General features: G+C 38.8%; 1 protein-coding gene across 4 annotated transcripts in view; it reads right to left on the bottom strand.

The window, feature by feature from the left end:
• Positions 1-23,103, bottom strand: part of EPHA3 (EPH receptor A3) — a 221,216-nt gene that overhangs the window by 6,708 nt on the left and 191,405 nt on the right. For all 4 annotated transcript variants that reach the window (NM_205430.3, XM_015295857.4, XM_040669158.2 and 1 more), the window contains 3 exons: positions 22,806-23,015; positions 13,914-14,063; positions 11,761-11,954 (listed from right to left, as the gene is read on the bottom strand). In NM_205430.3, the coding sequence (NP_990761.2) occupies positions 11,761-11,954; positions 13,914-14,063; positions 22,806-23,015 (554 nt within the window). The remainder of the gene's footprint in view (positions 1-11,760; positions 11,955-13,913; positions 14,064-22,805; positions 23,016-23,103) is intronic.

The raw sequence follows: 23,103 nt of genomic DNA, 5'->3' as shown, positions 1-23,103 counted from the left end.
TTGGATATTGCATATGGTGCAAGAGTTGCTCCTAAATTGATCTGTCTAGTAAGAGGATTCCTGTTTTCACAATTTTGAGAGTATATGATGACTTCTTTGGAGGCATCGAGGTTTAAAATAATTTCCAGCCCAGCAGCTATGCCCAGCTAGCTTTCTGAACCATTTGTTGCAGCCCACAAATGAACAAATGCATTTCCAAGCAGAGGATTTGTACAATTTGAAAAAGACCTTCCAAGGAAGGTGGCTTGGATGACAAACCCAGCTCTTGTCCTCAGCAATCAATCAGTCCTCACTGACCTACTCTCTTCCTGGTGGTGCAGGAAGCCCCTGAAAAGCAATTTCTACGCTACCTCACGAATTCCAATTACCTTTCTCTTTCAGTGCTAATTAGGACAGAAGTGGCTTACTCAACTAGTCAAATGTTACTAGAATAATCAACTCTATTTCTACAATTTTTCCTCCACAGAAAAGTATATGCCCATACTACGCATCTTTTTAGTTCCCATTCAGAAAAGCATGTACACCATTTTAAGATAAATAACTTACGGGTGTCTGCCTCAGGCTTATACCTAAGCATGCATTTGGCTATGATTTCAGGACGGTGATATTCACGGGCATAGGAGGCTTACTTAGAGGTCATCCAAAGCAGTTCTCTTTGCAACTTTACAGCCTATGGGTTCCCTAGTTGTTGTTGTTTTTTAAATTTGTTTATTTATTTATTTATTTTCGCCCAGTGACTTCAGTGAACATCATCTGAAATATAATTTGACAACAGCTAAATCCATCTGAAATTACTGGAAATATCACTGGAAAAAAGTGAAAATGAGAGGTGATTAGGCTAACGTGATGATTTGAAGATCATAATGGGGCAGTGTAATGAGTAGGTTACAGTTACTGTTACTAGAGAAGTGATCTGGACTTCAAAATACCCTCTTCACTCAAAACCCAAGCCACCTCTCAGCAATGAAAGAAAGGCAGAGTTTGTAAAGAGCTTCAGAGAGAACAAAATGTTCAAACACCGATAAACTTAAATTCCCTTACAAAGTCTAAAAAATTCAAACAATACTTTTCAATCCCAAACCAAGTCCTTACTAAGTTCCACCAAGATCAGTAGTTCTGGAATAACATACTCCTGCAGTCAATCTGCTGTGCACTTGGATCAAGAAATATCACATCAGTGACACCTAGACTTTTGTCTTTCACTTCGGATGAATCATGGAATCAAAGAATCACCAAGGTTGGAAAAGACCTCCAAGATCATCTAGCCCAACGGCCCACCAATCACCAATATTTCCCACTAAACCATGCTCCTCAGTACATCTAACATTTCTTGAACACCTCCGGGGCCAGTGACTCCACCACCTCCATGGGCAGCCCACTCCAGTGCCTGACTACTCTCTCAGAGAAGAAGAAAACAGTGCAGCTTTGCAATACAGCAGTTATTGGAGTTGGCTGCATATAAAACAACACCTTTACTCTTGATGTTATGGAAATCCTTATCAATCAGCTGATTTCTTTCAAGACCAGGAAATGATTTTAATATTTTCTTCCATTCTGGGATGAGAGGATACACCTGAAGAGCTTATTAGGTGCTTGAAAATCTTAACTTGCAAACCCCAACTTGTCATACACTTCTGCATATTGAGCACTAGTCTTCAGCAGGTCTTGGGGCAGGGATGCAGCTGCTCAAGCTCTTTTGTCCACTCTATTTTGCCTGGATCCCAGTCAGGACATGCTCTGCTGCCTCTGCAAGGGACTTTTTGGAGGTGCCACTGACTCCAGATGCAGATTTCTTTCCAACTGGGAAGAGACATGGTGACAGAAGACGCCAGATGCCTGCTCTGGTTGAAACAGACTCCAGCTTAAGGCCCAGGTGGGAAAATCAAGCCCAAGATATTTTTCTCCAGTAGCTGTACAGCCTGAATCTCCTCAACTACTGTTTGTCCCAAAAAGAGCCAATACTTTTTATTTATAGTTTTCTGGGTATAGTGTCTGGTATCCCAAGACATTTATTAAGAGTATTTATGAAGTGTACTTAATGATGAAACATGGAGATTTTTTTTCCAGCCTAGTACATCTTTTCAACTTAAATCTATTAAAATAAGGACTGACTCAAGAATCACTAATGAAAAGGAAAAAAAAGCATAAACAAGCTGAGATAGAACAGTTCTCTAGGATTAGGAATTAGAGTGGCCTGGAAGAGCTTTTATGTTTATTACTTGGATCAAAGTATCATCAGGACAAAAAATATGACCTAATTTTAATGTAAGTGACCTCAGAATAACCAGCACTGTAAAGTATCATTTTTCTCCTTGTAGGATTCCAAACCAAAATTAGTTACTTTCCTCCTCAGAGAGGACATCTGGACAGTTTATCAATGAACTGGAATTCGTCTCACAGCAAAGAGCCTGTGATGTCTCCTTGCGTGTACCAAGGGAAAGCTGGGCTTTTAGAGCATCTGCACTCATTGACGTTTTTTCCCCTCTGACCCAGCCCCTAGACAGAAGGTCTGAACATGAAATTTATGGGCTGGGTGATGTGCGCCATGAGCTCACACTTTACCAGACAAATTAGATGGGTTGCAATCCGTGCAGCTGTAAACGACGTCCTGCAGGGTTCCACCTGATCTTTTACAGCTTTTCATAAATCAGTACCTACTAGCTTCAGAAGAGAGTCATTAAAAAGAAATCATGGAAATTACATGTTTGCTCAAGGGAAGTGAAATAGAACATTTCCCTCTGTCTTGTTTTTTAATTCCTCCCTCTTTGAAAAAAATAAAAAGATAAAAATATCTTTGTTTCTTTGACCAACCATGATATACCCCATTGCATTAGCTTCCAACAGAACAGGATAGGAATACTTTCTATCCTGTCCATCCTGACTGCATGCCTGTCTATAGAGCTGTATTTCCTGACATGTGGTACCCCTGATGAAAGTCAGTCAAACTTAGGTTAGAGAGACAAATTTAACAGTGAGATGCCAGTTACAAAATGCCCTGCTGTTGAAAGCATTCTCTTGATGTGCCCATTACGTAAACAGTTGGAATTAACCTTTGAGCCATCCTCAGCAGCAAGGAGAGCTACAGTTTGTTTTCATTAGCACAGGCTTTTGACACAACATGGGGAAATGTTTGTTGCACCATGTAACAATGACAAAACTGCAGAAAACATTAGAAGCCCTTCTGATACAGCACAATCTCCTTGTCTCTAGTTAGCTGTTGTCTGGTGAGAAAAGGATACTTGAAAACTGCAGGAACCCAGATAAATAAAAATCAAATGACCAATGACGACTTCTGCACAAAGGGTGGCATTCTGCAAATGCAGGGTGGAGATCTGCACACAGGATCCTAGACTTCTCTTGCAGTAGCTTATCCCTTCCTGTTCCTTCCTCCAACCTACAGTTTTAAAATCTGGACTTCCTCTTCCACAGGCAGACTCATTTAATGTGGGAAGTATGTAGAAAACAAAGTAATTTCTTGTGACAAACTTTAGTTAATTATTAACTGGTTTTGTAAAGTGAAATTGCTCCCTGGGAGGGAACCAGGCCTGGCTTGAACACAAATGCCATGTGCTTTATAATTATGGTAAGCTGATACGCAGAATTCTGGTCTAGGAAGGACATTCCAATATTTCAATAACAACAGCAAAAATAACTCCCCAAAATGAACAACTAGCACACAAAGCAGATTGTCGTTTTATCTTCTACAGCAAACAGTATTGTAGGTATGCTAGGGTGACAACAGAAGACTAGTAAATAAATGACATACTGAGGAGAAGTAGAGACCTTGTATTTACTTGGTTGCCCTGGATCTTAAAGGTAAGAATCTTTGGAGTTCAGCCCTATCACTTCACGCCTATTTTTGAAGTACTCTTAGCAAAACTGCAACTTAGACCCTAAAATAATTTGCTTTACCCAGGGGGCTTCACATCATGTTTGCACAGTCCGACAGTAAGCAGGTTGTGACTCCTCTTTGAAGTCAAAGGAGAGCTGGAGGAATAAAGAGGGGTAATACAAACAATCATCAGGGAAAAGAATGCTGGTCGGTTAGCCTGCTGGCTTATAGCAAAATGATGCATCTCTCTTCATGTCACACAGGAATTATTTTCTAGCTGTATGTTGTACACCGGCAAAGAAGCTGCCACAGCTTCCTCTAGGATAAGAAGGACATAAAATTTCAGCTGCCCCACATGTCAGCCCTCCAGTCTCTCGCGGTCCTTTTGTCTGCCCCCCAGAAAAAATGGTTTTTAGAGGCTTCCATCTTTTCAGCATCTGGTGAGGGTAATAAATCCGAAGCCTCTATGTATCGCTGCTCCCCATTTCACCTTTTCCCCACCAAAATCAGTGAAGACAGCGAAGGCAAAAACACCAGCGTATTGCTGACATCTCTTTCTCATAATACAGCCTAAGCTGTGCTTTTAAGCAGAAGTAATATCCCATGGCCATTTCCTGGTATTCATACAGGACCCTTAACAACAACCAGTCATTATTGTTCGGACAGTCTATGGGCTCTTTAATAGATGGAGAGAAAAATGCCTTAGAGAGCTTTTAGAATGCTTTTCTGGCTCTTTGTATCTACCATTTGCTTTATATGACTTGCCCTTGTATCTCCCATTTGGCTGCAGCGTGAATTTTGACAGACATCCTCCACAGCACTCATCGGGTCAGGCTGTGGCTTCGTGCGGTTCCTTTCTCCAGCACTTCCAGTGCAGCATTGCCATTAACACTAACGAGAGCTTCACGCTGTAAACCTATTGCATCAAGCTGAGAACCACAGAGCAAAATCCCACAGAAGCACAACCGACAGCAAATGCTCAAAATACAGCCCCACGCTGATCCATCCACATTTAAATTCTAACTGCATAACAGTCTGCTGTGAACTCGTGTCTGAGTTTCATCAACATTGTCAAGTTAGAAGTGCAAAAGTGCAAATAGATGTTTTTCTGTATATGTTAACAGTGAGCTCTCACAATTTTTAATTCTGAAGGAACAGTGGTTCATTCATGTCTACCTCAGGCATGATATTAATGACTACGGGGAAAAAAAAGTCAGGTGAAAATAGTTTCTCTGTCTCTAGCATGCTAATTCACCAAAGTTCCTAAAAGTGTCTTCAGTTTAATGCCTGAATTCCACACACAATCCGAATTACGATTAGACATCAGCAAGTACTGTTTACCAGAATATGTTGTTTTCCTGTGTGATTTGTGAAGTTTCCCCCATCCATAAATTCTGTGTTTGCTGTTTAACAGATGCTTGAAAGAGAGCTGGCACACTGGGGTTACATTGTTTGGATTCTTTTAGAGCAGTCAGTCTCCTTTTTAGGTCACAGCCTATATTGCTGCTGTGTTTTGAGTGGAGCTAAAAATTCACATGTGGGCTGAATGCTGCTATGCAGCGTTTGGCCAGACCCTGTTGGTTACACCTGGACAAGCACAGATGCTAAACCCTCTCTGAAATGCTCCAAGCAAAACCCAACGGCTTCTTCCTTCAGACTGAACATTCCTAAAGGGAAGAAGCAAGCAGCCAGTATTACAGCAGGTCAGCGATACATTTCAAGCATCTGAAACCATCTGACCTGAATGGCAGAAAAGGGAACTTTTAAACAAAAAGTTCATCCAATGCAAATTCACTACATTTTTGTTTTGACCTGTTTGCTGCTCCAACTGAGTTTAATTTTCACAAAGAACCTGTCAGGCTAGCATAGTAGAGACTTTCCACAGAATCATCAGATTTTAAGTGGAACCAAGCTTTTTGAAAAACAAACTTCAAATTTTTAACTGCAAATGATGGCTCTGGTTGACTGAGAGCCAACATTACGCTTTGTCTCAGTGAGAACAGCACGAGGGCCAACAAAGCCACTTTTGCAGTCAACTACTCACAAATAACTAGTAGGCCAAAAACTGCCCAAGGAAATTACTCCAGTTAATAGCTCAAGCAAGACTTCAAATTCAAGAAAATCAGAGTAGGGATGTAAACAACTTGTTAACACATGAAAGTATATATGAAGAATTATTCGTACACGTTTTCCAATACTTTTGGGTTTTCATCAGGAAGACCAGCTGACTCTGACCCCTTGCATTTCTTGGACTATATTAAAAGAATTTCAACTATGCTTTTTCTGAAAATAGCAAGCTTTCTTGTATTTTTCTTTTTAGCCTGAGATATAACAATGCTAGCTGAACTCATATTTTAAATACAGAACTCCTAATGTGTACCATACATGCAACTAAATCTACCCACTAAGCTGAAGTGTAGACAGAAATAGTGCGTTTATTGTTGGTTCCTTATTATTATTTTTCTTTTTCTAAGCAGTTACAGAGCATTATGGATTACTGAACAATATATTATAGATGAAAATTTCCCCTCATCACAAAATTGAAACCTGGAAATTAAAGTAGGATGTGAAGTCTGTATAATAGTGTAGGATATATAGTATTATGCCTCTACGCCCCTGAGCAATGGCTAGTTTCTCCCTGTTCTCAGTCAGGGCAATGCAGTTCCAGGGCCAAGGCCCCACACATGTTATAATCTACACATTTTCAGAGCCTCCAATTACATTTTAAAGGCTTTCAAACACAAAGAATAATTTCTAGTTGTGTATTATTATTTTAAAGAAAGAATAATCAGACCAAACTTTACGGAGTACCTCTGGATTGAGATCTGTACTGTGGAAATTTTAAGTTCTACCTAAGAAAAAGTTGCACAGCAACACAGATAATGGTCTTCAGTTTGAAGTTAGCATAAATATAATTTAAACATCTTTTTTTTATTATTATTATTTTAATAGTGGTGTTATTTCTTTAAAAGTCTGCTTTCTTATCCATATTTCAGACTCAGCTTTCCATGTTATATGTCTCTTTTGATATTCTTTCATAAGCTGCAAATTAAAGGCAGACTACTGCACATATTTTAATATGTAACATTTAATATGGTATCTGGAGCATGCTAGTGGATTAATGTATTTGGATTTACAAAATAAAACTTTGCTTCAGAAGATACCATGCGCAAGAACAAAGATTCAGACTTTGAATCCTTTGAAAGTCTCTTAAACCCAAAGACTGACTGGAAGTTAGTGAGGTTGGCTGATGCCACAAGCAGGACTTGGAAGGCTGAGAGAGGAATCTGCAAAGTTCAAGACAGTCAGCTTTACATCTTGTCTCTGCTGATGAAATTAAACGGCTTTACTGAAGCTTGATGGCTCTGCTGAACAATCTCTGTCTTTTTCATTTAAGTAACACGTTTTTCTTCAAAGATCTGGGGCAAATTTGCTGATTAATCTTCTGGTGCAAAAGGTACTTTAAATTTTCTGATAGACAGGAATAGGACCTGAAGTAGATGATGATTTGACATTTTTCAGAATAGAGTGAGGGCCAATTGCTTCTGCAAACCATCTGATAGCAGCACTTCCAAATTGGAAAACAGTTTCACAAATGTATTTCAAATCATACTACTGGCATTTCATTGGACAAAATTCACCAGATGATTTTACAAAACTACTTCTAAGTAGTAAGAAATGATGGTCACTTTCTGTAGTAGATGTTGGAGCTAGATACGAACTCCTCCAAACTTACAAAGCTAAATAAGTTGCATTTTTTTTCAGTGAAAATCTCATGAAGACAACAACAAAAAAATATCAGCTGCTAAAACAGTCAGAAGGTCCTCACCAAATAATTGTATTTTTTAGAAGACCATCAATTCCCCATTTCCTGCACTTGATATGATGCAAACCCTTGCCATTCTTGCTCTTAAATGTAGCTATTACAACACTAAAACACACACACACACATCAAACATCTACAGAGTGCTTAATAAATATCCTGATTTCTCAGGGCTTTTCCTCCAAATGTTTGTAAAATAATTTATTTCCTCCTGTTCTAAATATACAGAAGCAAACTAATTATATGCTTGTGTGGATTCCTTCCCAGTTTTAAAATCAAGCACAGATCTGATAAGAAATTCAGAATTTCTGAAAATCATTTTCACTTTTTTTTTTTTTTTTTTCCCCAAATGATTTATTGGCAGGGCCATGGACTAACTTGGTTATTCCTGTTTTATCAGGCTCCTAAAGAGACTTCAGTTTCACCTGCACCACAGATGTGAGGGTACACAGCACCACATTCACTGCTGCAGCTAGAGAAGGCTGCCGCAGTACACGGGCTGCCTTAACCCCGTATTAGAACCCTTGCACCTAAATGTCACACAGTCTTCCAACAACATAATTCACTTTGGGGCACAGAAATGCTTTTTCAGATGGCTGTATGAGCTCCACATACAGTTACACTGCCACCCTTCAGCCATTATATACATATAACTATAGGAGAAATGTTCTTTCTGAAACAAATCAGAGAAAATAAGGGAAAAAAAATCGAAACAGGTAAAGACACCAAAAAGCAGCATATACAAAATATTTTCAGTTGTGTGACTCATGGGTTATGGTTTTTTTTACACAAATAAATAAAAAATGTGATCCCTTGTAGATCACAGCTTTACTAACTGGTTAGCAGATAAGTGAAGTGACTTTGTCTCTCTTATTCAAGTTAGAAAACTTTCCATCTGCTTTGTATCTGCATGAAATGTTCACAAATGTGAAGTAATACACAGCGGACTGAAAAAAATAATAAGCTCAAGAAGAAAAATAATAAAACTGATCAAAACTGGAAGAACTATGAACTCACTTCCACCCTAAAGGTATCCAAACAACCTAAAGACTCCGTTACAAAAATGAACATAATGCTTAGAAAACAAGAAAGAACAGCAAGACATAAATCAAATACAAATATCATGCAGTTATGCCTTAGGAAACTGCATGACTTGTACAACATTCTGCTTCTATGGCCCTTTACAGAGCTGGATAATTCAAGGCAGCCTGAGGGACACAAAACACTGATGCGTCCAGTGCAGGCCTTGTTTAAAAGAACTCAAGGTGGCCACCTAATTAAAAGGACAAGAAAGCAATCAGCCATAGTCTGTACTTTGAAAGGAATAGGAAAGGAATTTTTGAGTGAATTAGAGATAAAGCACAACGTGAGGAAAGGTATCATGAAACGTTTGCTACACTGAGATTACAAAAAGCTTTTGTCAAAGCAAGGTTCACAAGCGCGTAGTGAGGTCTGCAAAGAGACGATCAATAAGGATAAAAACTTCCCCCCAGGTACCAAGAAATTATTAGATGCCATGGAGTGGCCAGAAGGGATAGACAACTGAAAGGGAATACAGAAGTGAAGGCTTTGACTCCTCTCCTGTATTCCTATGAGATATTACTATACAATGTGCTGGGGATACGGCCTTGGCGTGAGACACAGAGCTGAGCACATCCTTCAGGTGCAGTCAGTTAAAAGCAGCATACCAGAGGGCAGGGATATCCTGTGCACCTCCAGAAATGTGCTTTCAAATAGGACACAGCATCACTGTAACTCTTTTAAGCACTGACTTGAAAATATGCAAGAAGAGACTGGCTTTGCATCTGTAGCAGATATCAGGCTAAACAATTTTCCTGACCAAATACGTTTTGAACACTTAAGAACATATGTTGCGCATAAAGCTCTACCATGCTACTAGTAGCAGCATAGACATGGGTAGAAGAGGGACCTCCATAATTTAGATTAATTGCTTACTGCGGGTGTGGAGAGAGGTGCAGTAGGAGTACTACAGCCTCACATAACAACTGAGAGCAGCCGTTTGCACTGATGTAATCCCCCAGTCCCTGGGAACTAGTTCACATTGTGTGTTCCCTGCAGCCAGGCCTGTCCCTGCCCGGCTGCTGGCAGTGACATGAGATTAGCATAGATCACAGGCTGCAGACACCAACAGAGTGAGATGGAGAGATTATGGATCACATATACCCTGAACGGCCACAAGCAGCTTCCCAGAGGGGCTTGGGCTGGCCCAGGGCATGAAGAAGGATCCTACCACCGGGTCTGTCAGCAGCAAGTGAGGTGCTGCAGAGGAGGAGAGGGGCTCAGCTGCTTGGAAAAGCAAGAATGCAGTGCTCCAGTGCAGTACTCAGACTGAATGCGGGCTTCACTAGAGGGTAGCAGCTTTTACTTGCTCTGAACTGGTAGCTGGAAATGACAGTTAATACTGTTTTCCACTCTGCTGTGGTTCATCTGCCTCACAGGGAGGACAGTAAATAGGGAACACTGTGCTTTTGTTTGAAATGCAAAATACACAGGCATCACTTTCTACAATCAAACCCACAAACCAAAATATGACAGTCATGACTCCTTGCTCTTCTAACCCAGCAGACCACTTTAGTGTATCTGTAAAAAAATAGATGTTTGCATCAACCATTTAGCAAATGGGGCTGCAGGATGTTTAGAATAAATCTGCTTCACAGAGAAGATAATGCTTTAAAAAGCTCCTCCCCCTCCCCCCCCTCCCCCCCCCCTTTTTTTTTCTAACCAGTCACCTAGCAGGTAACAGAAATAACCACTCTGGTAAGCATGCTGATTTAATGCACTTTAGATGCTCACCAATTAAATTATGAAATGTAATTACCGTGCTAGAGGACTTCTCTCAAGTATTTCTAATAGCAAAGCCCATTAGCAAGTCCTTCTTCCTCCCATCTCTGCTTTCTTTCTGATGCCTTGGGAGTGGCAGCAGTGACCAGGACAGCCAGCCACAAGCAACACCAGACACATGAAAAAGAAAGTGAGGTCCACGCAGCTCGCCTAGTGGCCCACAGCGCCAGTGCAGCTCTGCTAGCTGTGCTGTCTTATCTCTGCTTCCTGCTTTCCTGCTAGTCTGCAGTGAGAAGTGGGCTGTGCCAGAAGCAAAGGTCTGGGAAGAGTGATTTGTCGTCTCCATTTGTAAAGCTCGCCTCATGGCAGAATCTGTTATCTTGCCCTGAAACAGCCCTTGAAGACCTGAAGGAGCAGAGAATCAGCATGGATTTCCCCCTGACAGTCTGCTTTGTGGATGGAGAATTCTTCATAAGCATTTGTACTAAAAATAATTTCACATCTCTTCAGATCACTAAAGTAAAAGTATGATGTTTTGCGCATTATATAAACCAATTCACTTAAAGTCTACTAAACCAAAGATCTTATTTCACCACATCCCCCTTAGGTGTCAAAACACTCTTCACTTTCTCTCAGTAATTCTTATTTCATCATAGAGATGTTCCAGAATGTGTTGAATAACCAGGATTATAAATGAATGTTTTTAATGCAATTAGGAACACTGCATGCTGCATGGATTGGAAATAATTCCTAGCTAAGGCATATATCAACCAGTGAATGTAAGTGCATCTTTAAGACCGTGAGTCCTACGGAAAGCAAAAAGGTTACTGATATGATTAAAGTAACTTGTCAGTGCAGAGTGTAAGAGTGTATGGCATGTGTTTGGATCCAATTCTGAAAGATACTTAGGAACATGGCTAGCTGTGACTTATGAAACACTAATCATTTAAAGCAACATCCAAGGTTAGAAGAGAAAAAAGGAATATTTACACAATGACCAAATCTTTCATCTCTGTCTCTCTCACAAATCTCTGCTCAGTCCTGTGGGTTTCATAACCACATCATACTAGCTTTGCAAAATTTGAATAATAATGCATCATTAATAAAAACAGCAGCAATGACAAAGGTAATGTCAAACAGTTCTCCCAAATGGACAGATAGAAAGCTCTCTGTCCTCTTTAAGACAAAGTATCTATGGTTAGAAAATGAAGATGTGGGTAAAGAAATGAAAAAAATTCTAGTTATGGAAGAAAAAGAAATCAAAGACATTTATTCATGTGCAATGTAGAATCTAATATGTCACCTTGCTGCCGCATTGGTGATTATTTTCAGACTGCTGGGATTACGGATCAGCTTATCCAGGATGCTGACAATCTGCTCAAACTTGGGTCTGTTGTTTCTGTCTTTCTGCCAGCAGTCCAGCATCAGCTGATACAAGGCAGCTGGGCAGTCCATAGGAGGTGGCAAGCGATACCCTTCATCAACGGCTTTAATTACCTGCACAAGGATAAAAGTTTTTGAGAACTTGAAGGCACTTGCATCAACTTGTTTTTATCAGTTCTGTGAACCACATTAACATGGACATTCGATGTTTAAACAATTGTGTTTATTCACTAATTGTCTTGCAGTGCAATGCTCTTGGTTTATCTGCAAAGTAAACCAGGCAGTAAATTAGGCATGCAGACAGGGCTGTGGGAGAGTTAAGATACAGTATATGACTTTGAGGAAGGTGAGAGTCTAAAAAGGATCTCCAAAACTCACATTTGATTGAACTAAATCCATAAATAAAAGCTATAGTTAGTAAGCTGCCTGCTTAAATATGCCAAAATGCAATAGGTCTTGAATGTCACTTGTCTGACCATCCTTACAAACAGGTGTGTCCCATACTCTCCAGTGGATGCTGCATGCAGCAGAAGACCAACCAACCTTCTCATAGGAGACTGCATTGGTAGGCAGAAGGTCATGTTGAGAAATGAGTCTGTAATTGATCTCATAGAGCCAGAAAATACTTTAAAAACTTACCACAAGGTAACTCAATGCTTCCTGCTATGAATTGTATCCCCAGTTCTTTTATCAGCTGTCTAGATACAAGGCCAATGAAATCAAAACCACCACATGACAAAACAAAATTTAGCCCAATATTTACACTTTCTAATATAAACTTTTCATAATGTATAATACCTATTGATCAGTCCTACTGTATACTCTACATTATAGGTCAAGAAAACAACACATTGAAAGTAGAAAACAATAAGGAAATATTTTGTTATCCTCTCAGGTTTTTTTGTTCTGTTTTGTTTTTTATTTTTTTCTGGATCAGTTATTAAAAAAACAGGAAAAATCTGAGTTAGAACAGGAATAATAAAAAAGTCCATTATTAAAGCAGCCAATACAAAGAAATAGGTTAATATTTCTGTTTCTCATTTTAGTGTGAACAGTTATTACAGAAAAGCATCCCACTAGTATATCAGCTTATGTAACACAATTAATTAAACTCCACCAACAATTGAAAAGCCTTCATGACTAATTAAAAGATACACATAGCTTGCTGCAGACTTGTATTCCACAGGTACTAATTTGAAAGAAAACTTTTCTTCTTTTTTTTCTTGTTTAGTATAAAGTAGCATTACAAAGTATGTCTCCAGCTATGCTACTGACATTTTTGAATCTAGCACTAAAAATATCATCTCTTGGGAAAATCTATGTGCACTAGTGACTGTACATCAGAAGATTTGGTTCGTATCTCTCATGGAATAAAACTAGGATTCTTATGGCAACAACAACAACAAAAAAACCCACAAAAAATAGATATAACAAAAATCTTACTTGGAAATTATTATGCTTCTTAAGAAATACTGGGAGAGATACATTAATCATTTGGATTACAGACTTGGATAGTTTACTAATGTTGCAAAGAAGCCTGCATTTGAAGTCTTCTAATAAAATCACTCTACTACTCTACTTTATCCTTTAATTACTTCCAGAAATATTTTGGTTTCACTAAACTTTTAGTAGAAATACTGTATTTTTATTTTTCGCAAGCTTCAAGAGCAACTCATTCTGCGTATTTGACATTTACTGAAAGCTTCTATGCAGTATTATAAAAGTGGAACCAAAGAGCCTCAACAGATATTCAAGAGAGTTTTCTAACAATAAGCTAAGGAATGTAAAAGGCAGTGACACCACTGTGGTGAAACTGTTTAAATCACCCTGCAGAAAATCACCAGTGATAAAATTCTCCTTCAGAAGTCTAAAATACCTTGCTAAAAATATATAAGCTTTTCAATAAGCTCATTAGAACTTATTCCTGGCCTGAGAGATGGAGAAATTTTCATTTCTACATCTTCTTCAATGTCAATGTCAAAAACTCAGAGCCACCTGGTTTCATTATGCTTCGCTTACTTTCACAGCCTGATCCTCTGTTTGAAAGCATAACTCAGATAACAGCATACTTACGTCTTGGTTGGACATCTCCCAGTACGGCCTTTCTCCATAAGACATCACCTCCCAGAGGACAATCCCATAGCTCCACGCATCACTGGCTGATGTGAACTTCCGGTATGCAATGGCTTCTGGTGACGTCCATCGGATGGGAATCTTGCCCCCCTAGCAGTAAAAGTAAGCAACAACAACAAAATGACTGTAATACAATGAATAGAATTTTGCGTGATTGATTACTTTAAATGAATCTCTGAGATTACTATTGTATCAGTGCAAAATGGTCTGGATTTGGCTTCCGATGTGACATTTCAAGTGAACTCCCTTTTAGCATGAAACCTGCAGGAAAGACTCCATGTTTCCTAGGACAATTAAGAAAATCAATGGGCCCCAGAGTTGCTGTTTCACTTACCCAAGCCTCCAACTGCAGAAGGCACTACACACAAATCACCCTCTTCAAGCCAGAAGACAGTCACAGATAAAGATTTGGGTGGGGTTGTTTGTGCAGGAAGGAGAGAACAAAAATATCTGGGGAAGTGGTTTTAAACATTCTTTTTCAGTCACAAGAGAGGCAAGCCATCTTTAAATGATTTACACATGAAAAGAATTAAAACTATTGTTATAATTAATATTGTAATTCCAGGAGCTGCTTTCTCTGATTATGGTCACCATTTGGTGCCATAGGTGGGATTAGTAAAATGCCTCAGGCTGAGTTTCTGCAATATGAAAATTAGAGAAAAGAGCCAGTTTCCAATAGTGCCAGCTATATCAGAGGACTCTCAGACTCTGAATGGTGGATCACATGTGAGAAAAGAAATTCATACATGACAGCAGTGCAAAATTTCCTACTTAAGGTGGGTCTGGAGTGAATATATTTGAATACAACAAACTATGACAGTTCCAAGGGATGTACAACATATCCAGGGATATTTTCTTAAGATTTCACCTTAGACTGTAACTATTTAACACACCTCTGAAACCTCCGCTATACCTGTGAAGGAAGGGAGTTCTATTATTCCCACTGAATAACCAGCAAGAGTTAAAGCACAAAAATAATATATGTGTACCTGCACTGAAGGCAGGCATAAACTCATCAGCTTTATTTTAACTACCTTGGTTAGTAGAAATGTGGACATTAAGTGTTCATTAGAAACCTAAATACAGCTCATTTTGGCACCTAAGTGTCTCTAATTTCTGTATAAATTAGCTTAAATACAGGCAACACAGGTGCAGTTTACTCAGCCTGCAATTCAGAACTCTAAAATGTCACCAGATATGTCTTAGAAGCTTGGCAAAGGTCAGAGATGGGATCTAATCTGGCATACAGATCTGTATGGATCTCATCCTATTTAACAGACTCCTTACCTTAACCAAAAAGCAAACCTTCATTTCATACATAACCCTTACAGTTAGGTAAAGACTGATTTCCACATTGCTTGTGGACCAGCAAATAGGACACAGTAATTACATATGGGTATTTCAAACCACTGTTTCATTACAGAAGCCAGGTTGGAGATCCTGATGTCTCTCTGTTTCAGACTTCAAAATCTATAATAAAATGTGCTTTAGTCAAGAAAAGTACATTCAACTTTCTATTCATTATATGTTATTCGTAATTCCCAGAACTGCTGTATGACAGTACTGAGAGCATAAAAATGATTTTGTTTTTCTCATACTCTATTGAAAAACAACACCGTGCATTTTACAAAGGTCCTGAATCCCTCAGTGAGTTCAAGGCACAGCTAAGAAATGAGTAAAGCTCTCTCATATCATGGTACTTTAACAACAAATCCATTTGCCCTTTATGATTCAGAGATGATAAAGATCTCTGTTCCACTTTTTCAGCCTTTTTTCCTATGTGTACTAGTAGACAACTTTGTTTTTCTCTCCTCCCACATCTCACACAATAAGGAACATGAATACTATGGAGAAAGTCAACCTGATCTAGTCAGTGGCAACCCTGCCCATGGCAGGGGGCTTGGAAGTAGATGATCATTAAGATCCCTTCCAACCCAAGCCATCCTACGATTCTATGATCCTAAGCTTACAGGAATAAAACTTCAACACCACAAATAGAAACAGCTTCGAAGACAAGTATCTCCAACTCATCCCACAGGCTCACAAATTCATCTGCAAATCTGAGCAGACTTGGAGCACTGCAGAAAGGCTGCACAAGCAGTAGGTCATACAGGAGAACAACACTGGTGCTTGGTTGGAGAGGAACAGTGGTGCTCTTTTTCTTACACTGGCATAATGGCTGGTTGTGCAGAACATCAAAGTGTCACTTTGGAGTACTCAGAATCCTACTTGCAAAATTTGAATTTCCATGGGTGCTTTCAGGCTCACTTTTTCAATTTTGTGTTAAAATGTGAAATGGAACCTTCCTTGCTGATTCTTAGAGGAATAACTGTCAGATGTCTCATAGAAAAATGTATTTGTGGCTAGAACATGAGAACTTTGTGCAATGAAGGGAAATATCATATTTGATAGAAGGTCTTTCATTAATAAGAAAAGTAATTTATACAGTTGGGGAAAATAATTTACACTAAATGATGCTAATTAGTCTCCAAGCATTTTGGGACTGTTTTAACGCTGGGTAAGAAAGATTATTACATCAATGAAACAAGGTTCTTCTGGCTTTGTTAGTTTTAGTAAAAAGTGAAAGTACATCAACCCTATACTCCATTACAAGGAATTACATTTTCTTTGCTAAGTCTTAACTGTAATTGTATACAAATCGACAGATACACGCAGCATTTCCATAAACAAGAGTAAAATAAGGAAAGTGGTAACGTAGCTAAAAATCAACTGTCACTGAGCATACTACAATTTTGCTATTCTACTCTACAATTTATCATAAAAATGTCAATCTTTTCTTTGTTTAAAAGGGGACTTTGATGACTTATATCATGAATAATTCAGGAGTGAGAACAGGAAACAGCAAGTTCTAGTAAGTATGTTTTATATACACAAGTGTTTAAACATAAAAACAATTCTTCCCAAAGGACTACGCAACATGTACATTTTAACAGATGTTCAAGTATTGATATATGTAGGAAATCCAAAGATTCATATCAACCTAAATGCATGCTTTTCTGTCACTATTACCTATGAAAATGTTAAGGCTTACTGTGATTTAAAAAGTCTATATTGCGATTCCAAAAGCAGGTGATCACTCAGCTCTAGAAAATCCCTTCTCTGCTTCTCTCCATCATGTTAAAGAATTGCACATATTTTTTAGACATTCATCACCTCCTCATTTTTTTTTCTTTATCAGGATCATAGCTATCTAACATGAATTATCTTTGCACAAATTAAACCAAACACTTTCTCAGAGACCACAGAGTTGGAGCTAGGAAAACTAGACTCCTTTCTTTGCCTTTCTCTTGTTTGGTACATCCTTGACCCAGTCACTCTATATTTAAAACTTATATAATGATTCTTACCTCCAAACTGCTGTGATGAGTACTAAGAAATCCTACTCATATTTTTTTGCTATGTATTGTATGCTCAATAGGCATTCATACAATTTAGCCTTCTTTACCTGATAGTGCTTAATGGTTTCAATATGAGCAAATCATATCTGACAATGGGGCTAAAGTGTTGGTGGATGAGGGAAGAGAAACTGTTGTAATCTACCTGAATTTCTGCAAAGCATTTGATGCTGTCCCACATTATATACTTGTCTCTAAAATGAAGACATGGATTTGATGGATGGACTAGTTGACAGATAAAGAATTGACTCGATGGTTGCACTCAGAGAGTTGTGCACAATGGCTCGATGTCCATATGGAGAGCAATGACAGGTTATGTTCCTCAGCCAGTACTGAGGCCAGTATTATGACATGGACAGTGGGATTGAGTGCACCCTCAGCAAGTACCAAGCTAAGCAATGTGATTAACATGCTGGAGGGAAGGGATGCCATCCAGAGGGATCTTGATGGGCTTGAGATGAGGACCCATGCAAACCTTGTGACATGGCCAAGAGCAAGGTACTGGCACAGGGCAATCCCAAATATTAATACAGGCTTTGTGGTGAGTGGATGAAGAGTAGCTCTGTAGAGAAGGACTTGGGGTAGATGAAAAGCTTTATGTGAGTGAACAGTGTGTGCTCTCAGCTCCAAAAGCTGACTGTATCCCAGGCTGCATTAAAGAAGTGGAGGCTGCAAGTCAGAAGAGGTGACTTTCCCTCTCTTCACCAGTCTTTTGAGACTTCACCTGCATTACTGTGTCCACACTTGGTGCACCTAACATAGGTCTGATGGAGAGAGTCCAGAGGAGGTCCAGGAAGATTGTCAGATGGCTGGAGCACCTCTCCTATGAAGAAAGGCTGAGAAAGTTGGGGTTATCTAGCCTAAGGAAGAGGAGGCTCCAAGTAGGCCTTACAGCATCTTTTCAAGACTTAAAAGGGGCCTACAGGGAAGATGGGAGGGAATCATTATCAGGAAGCATAGTGATAGGACAAGATGTAACATTTTGAAGCTAAAGAGGGTATGTTGAGGTTAGATATTAGGAAGAAATTCTTTACTATAAGGGTGGTGAGTGGACAATTGTAGGGGATTTGAAACTAGATGTTTTTTAAGATCCCTTCCAAATCAAATCATTCTAGGATTCTATGATATCTATGTTGCTTATCATCCAGAGCAAAATCTGAAGGTCTAGTGTGATTAGCTCCTATCTTTAAAATTAGGATTGTTGGGAAGCATACAACTTATAATACAAATAAGAAAAAAACAAAAAAAACTCCACCATCATAGATATGCCAAGGAAAACAGGTTAATCCAAATTTGTTTGATACAGGCTTATAAAAAGGAATTTACATGTGCACACATCATTATCTAGTGGTAATAGGTTTACTGATTATTGTTTAAATATGAATAAAAATTTCTGATATTTTTTGTCTTTAAGCACATGCTTAATGTGAGGTTAGATAGGCTCCCTGAATTTTAGAAGAAAGAAAGCCTTAGTATTAGAGACGGTCAGAGTTTGTTATTGCAGATCCAAATCCCTGGCAGCCCAGGTCAGAGTGAGACTCTCACGGTTTGAAATGGAGCTGTGATTCCTACAGTATCTGGCTGTTCATTCTAATTCATCTCAAGCCAGTGAAGTTCTCGCTTTATTTCTCATGAGCCTGGTGCAAGGCAGCTGTTTCCAGGCCTTCGTACTCCTTCCAGCATTGTGATTTATCACTTGTACAGGATGACTGTTACAGGCTGCTCAGCCACAGGCCTGGGGAGAGCAGAACCAAGAAAAAAATGATTCTAACAGAAAAATTATAACAACAGTGCAGGAAAACCTGAAGGTAAAAGCCTGGAATTAATTCATTACCTTAGGACTTGGATTAATTCAGGGACACCTTACTGGGGCGTAGCAACATGGTCTCATGTGAGTCAGATGAGCATAGTTTACACTAATAAGCACCTTAAAATTACAGAACCCTTCTGCTTCAGCCCTTGATAATTAATATTTTATCTTAAATCTCCCTGCTTCTCAAGTGGTAAGTGATAACAGAGTACCACTTCTGTCTTATACACTTATCAGGAAAGATAATTTGTCATGTTCTTTTTTCTTTCTTTTTTTGACAGACCCTTCGGAGGACTAAGTCTGTATTACTGTGTTTTTGTATACCAAGGAAATGCAGGACAAATATCTCCTGTCAAACAGCAGTTGCAACAATGTGCAGTGAAAGAACTGTTCTCAGCAGAGAGAACATGCCAAGGAGTGGTGCCTCACTGTGCCCACCCTACTCTGACACAGTTATATGGGTACACATTATCAGGACACTTGCCACCAAAGCACAATGCTTTTGGAGTGATGCAGATTTAAGGAGAAGTGAGTTATGCATGCAAATATAGGAACTAGATACACTGAAATGCCATGAACACCACTGATGTGCCCAAGGATGAACTTAAATAGTCTATACTCATCTACTGATTACCCAAATATTATACGCCTAAGAGACATAATTACAGTCCTTCTATATGTGTGATGGTTTAAATTTAATTTCTGTTCATACTGTTCCACCTACTTGTCATTCAGACATCCAAAAATAATAAGAATAGAAAAGATCAAATTGACAATGAAAACTTTAATATAGCCTTGACCTTTCAATTAAAATCGAATAGGTACGGAGAGCAGAGATAATTACAGTACATCCCCTCCAGCACATTTAGTGGGTTTGCTGCAGATGCTGGCTTCTGCTTCTGTAAGCAGGCAGACCTCAAGCTACTGAGGGCCTTCTCAGGTATGAAGGCAGTGACAGTAACTCAGGAGCTAAAATATGATCCTGTCAGGTAGCAAAGTTTTCTTATAAATCCCAGTTCTCCGTATTTCATATCATGGAATCAGAGAATCATAGAATGGCTTGGGTTGGAACGGACCTCAGAGATTGTCTATTTCCAACTCTCTGGCTGTGGGAAGGATGATCTTTCACTGTGCTTCAGAGTCCTTGTACAACAGTGGAAATATATTATAGATTATGTATTGAAAAAGGAAAATTTATATCATTCAGGCAAAAAAATCACACACAGTTTTTGAGAACAGAACAACGTAACATTCATCCAGTTAATATCTTATGAAAGCTTGAATGGAAGTTGTTTAAGCTGGGGCCCAAACATGCAAATGTCCAAACTGTCTGGTTCTGTGTACAAAATTCACTTCAAAAGAAACTCGAGCAGAGAGACAAACAGCAAATACCCTTGTCCTTCTCTCAGAACCAGTATGTGGCTGAGTTATATTCAGTGACTGTTTCTGAAGGAAATTCAATTGTCCTAGGTTGTATTTGAAAGTTTTAATTATCTGAGCATCTCCCTGCAGCAGTTTGCAAATACACCATAAATGCCAGATGGAGTTTACAGAACACAAATGAATATACTTTGCAAAATAGTTTCTTTCCATCACGCTTCATTATCTAAATGTAAATAGGAAGTTAGACTTAGAAAATAGGTGGCAGAAGGAGAAGAAGAAAAGAATTTCAATGCTGCACTTGGCCAGAGGAAACTTAGATGCAGCACTGATGCTGAGCATCCTGGTTTGTCTTAGTCCACCTGGGGATGCAAGCCATTTATATGTACTCCATATACAGCAAAATCCACCTCAGTTAAAAAGCTCTATGATATGTAGCATGCTGGGGATCTGTTTTTTGTCTGCCTTTCCAAATTTTTTGTATAAGTTAACTAGGACTCAAAAGTATCTTCAGGTCTTAATGTGAGGACCCCAAATGCCCATACTAAATCATACTGAACTATCCGTTTGCATGCCCAGGTGAATTTTGGAACATGAGAGCATACCTTTCATGCCTGGCAAAGGCATTTGTCATGAGGTTAAGTTGTGCTAGGGATGGGAGGAATCCTTACCCATGGAGACACGCATGGAGCGCACGTGTAAGAAACAAGAGAGATTCCTATGTGCGTGGCAGAGATTTGTTGTATAAACTTTTGAGTAACACATTTGAATAGACAGAAGTAGAACAGCAAGAATTTTTAGGGTTGGAAAAAATGTTTAGAAAAGAAAGGAATGGAGGGATATGTGTGAAGAGCAAAGAAACTTCAATGCATGTAAGTGACTGCTTTCAAGAGGATGTTGATCATCTGCCACTGGGCAGTGGTGAAAGGACACAGGTTAACTGCCTCAGCTTGCAAGCATAGATACTGGGGGAGGGCATCTGACAAGGCAACAGACCTCTGTGATTGAACTATAGGTGATTTTCTCTTAAGGATCTCTTCCATTATATTAATATTTAACTATGAATGTTGTAACTATACTGAACATGAAAACTGCTTTCTTCTATTAGTGTATCTTTATATTAACCATGAGAGAGATCTCTGCGGACAGTTCCTAAAGCAGTATACATTGCACACTTCTACCAACATCCAACAGCTTGTCAGAAGTCAGATAAAGGACGGAAGAGTCAAGTAAAGAACAGTGTCTTTATATATGATAAATTGTGAAGGTATGAATGATAAATTTACATAAATATATATATATATATGCATATATAGCTAGGATAAACAGCTAGGATACCTTTATTTGTTTTTCAAGTAAACTGCTGCAATAACTGCTTGTTCCTGTCAGTGATCAAGAATGAAGGAAACCCTAGAAAACCCATATCAAGATTCTGCTGATACATTCTACTCCAATTTGCTTTGTACAGTTTAGACAAAACGGATGCTAGGCTTCATTATAAATTTTACTTGAGTACGATACCCAACAAGCAGCTTTCTATCAGACAAAACCTTCTCTATCTCAGATGGAACAAAACAGTTAGAAGTCTAACTGACATCATTACATCTCTAACAAAGAGTACTACTTTGTCTATAGAATATAAGAAAGCACAGGGTATTTTAAAGAAGACTTATTTTTTCTTTTACTCAGGTATTTCCTCAGTTAGAGGTACAGCACCAAGTATGAGTGATGTACCTTTTATACAACAATGATCTCAGCATGCTCCAATCAAGACATAAATAGCATCATACTCTAAGGTATAAAAACATAAAGAAAAAGATTTTTTTATATCTGAGTGTTTTTTGTTGTTTTTAACTGTTTAAGAGTTGAATAACCAGTATGACAAAACTTGCATTCATCAAGTCTTACATCACCGTGTACCAAACTACCTTAGGCTCTAGTTGTGGTATACATTCCTTGATACATACAGCAAAAAGAAACCAAGCCATGAATTTTGCGCACTGCAAGGAAATTCATCTACCAACAGGATGTTTTCTTGCCTTCTGTCTTTTCTGAGACTTAAAAACAAAGCTGTGGTGACTTTATGGTTTCTTGAACACGTGTGGCCAAGGAATACTGAAGAACCTCCGTAGCAAAGAGTGTAAGCCTCAGGGACTTCCTTAGCTTTCAGACCAACTTTATCACAACAAAAAGTGTAATTTTAAAAGGATAAATACAGAAACTCACCCTTGTTGTGTAAGCAGCTTCTGGGTCATCTTCCAATACACGAGAAAGACCAAAATCTGAGACTTTGCACACCAAGTTACTATTGATGAGTATATTACGAGCAGCTAGATCTCGGTGGACATAACCCATATCTGACAAATATTTCATGCCAGATGCGATCCCACGAAGCATGCCTACTAGCTGAATGACTGTGAACTGGGCATCATGTTTCTGGAAAACATTTGAAATGTCATTTCAGAGATTGTTTGTGCTCCTCCACATACAAGATTTTTGATTAAGATTCTGGAAATTCCTTAGG

Source organism: Gallus gallus, chromosome 1 (assembly GCF_016699485.2).
Source record: "Gallus gallus isolate bGalGal1 chromosome 1, bGalGal1.mat.broiler.GRCg7b, whole genome shotgun sequence".
In the NCBI taxonomy this organism is placed as follows: Eukaryota; Metazoa; Chordata; class Aves; order Galliformes; family Phasianidae; genus Gallus; species Gallus gallus.
The sequence above is the reverse complement of the archived record's forward strand: the minus strand, read 5'-3'. Positions and strand labels throughout refer to the sequence as shown.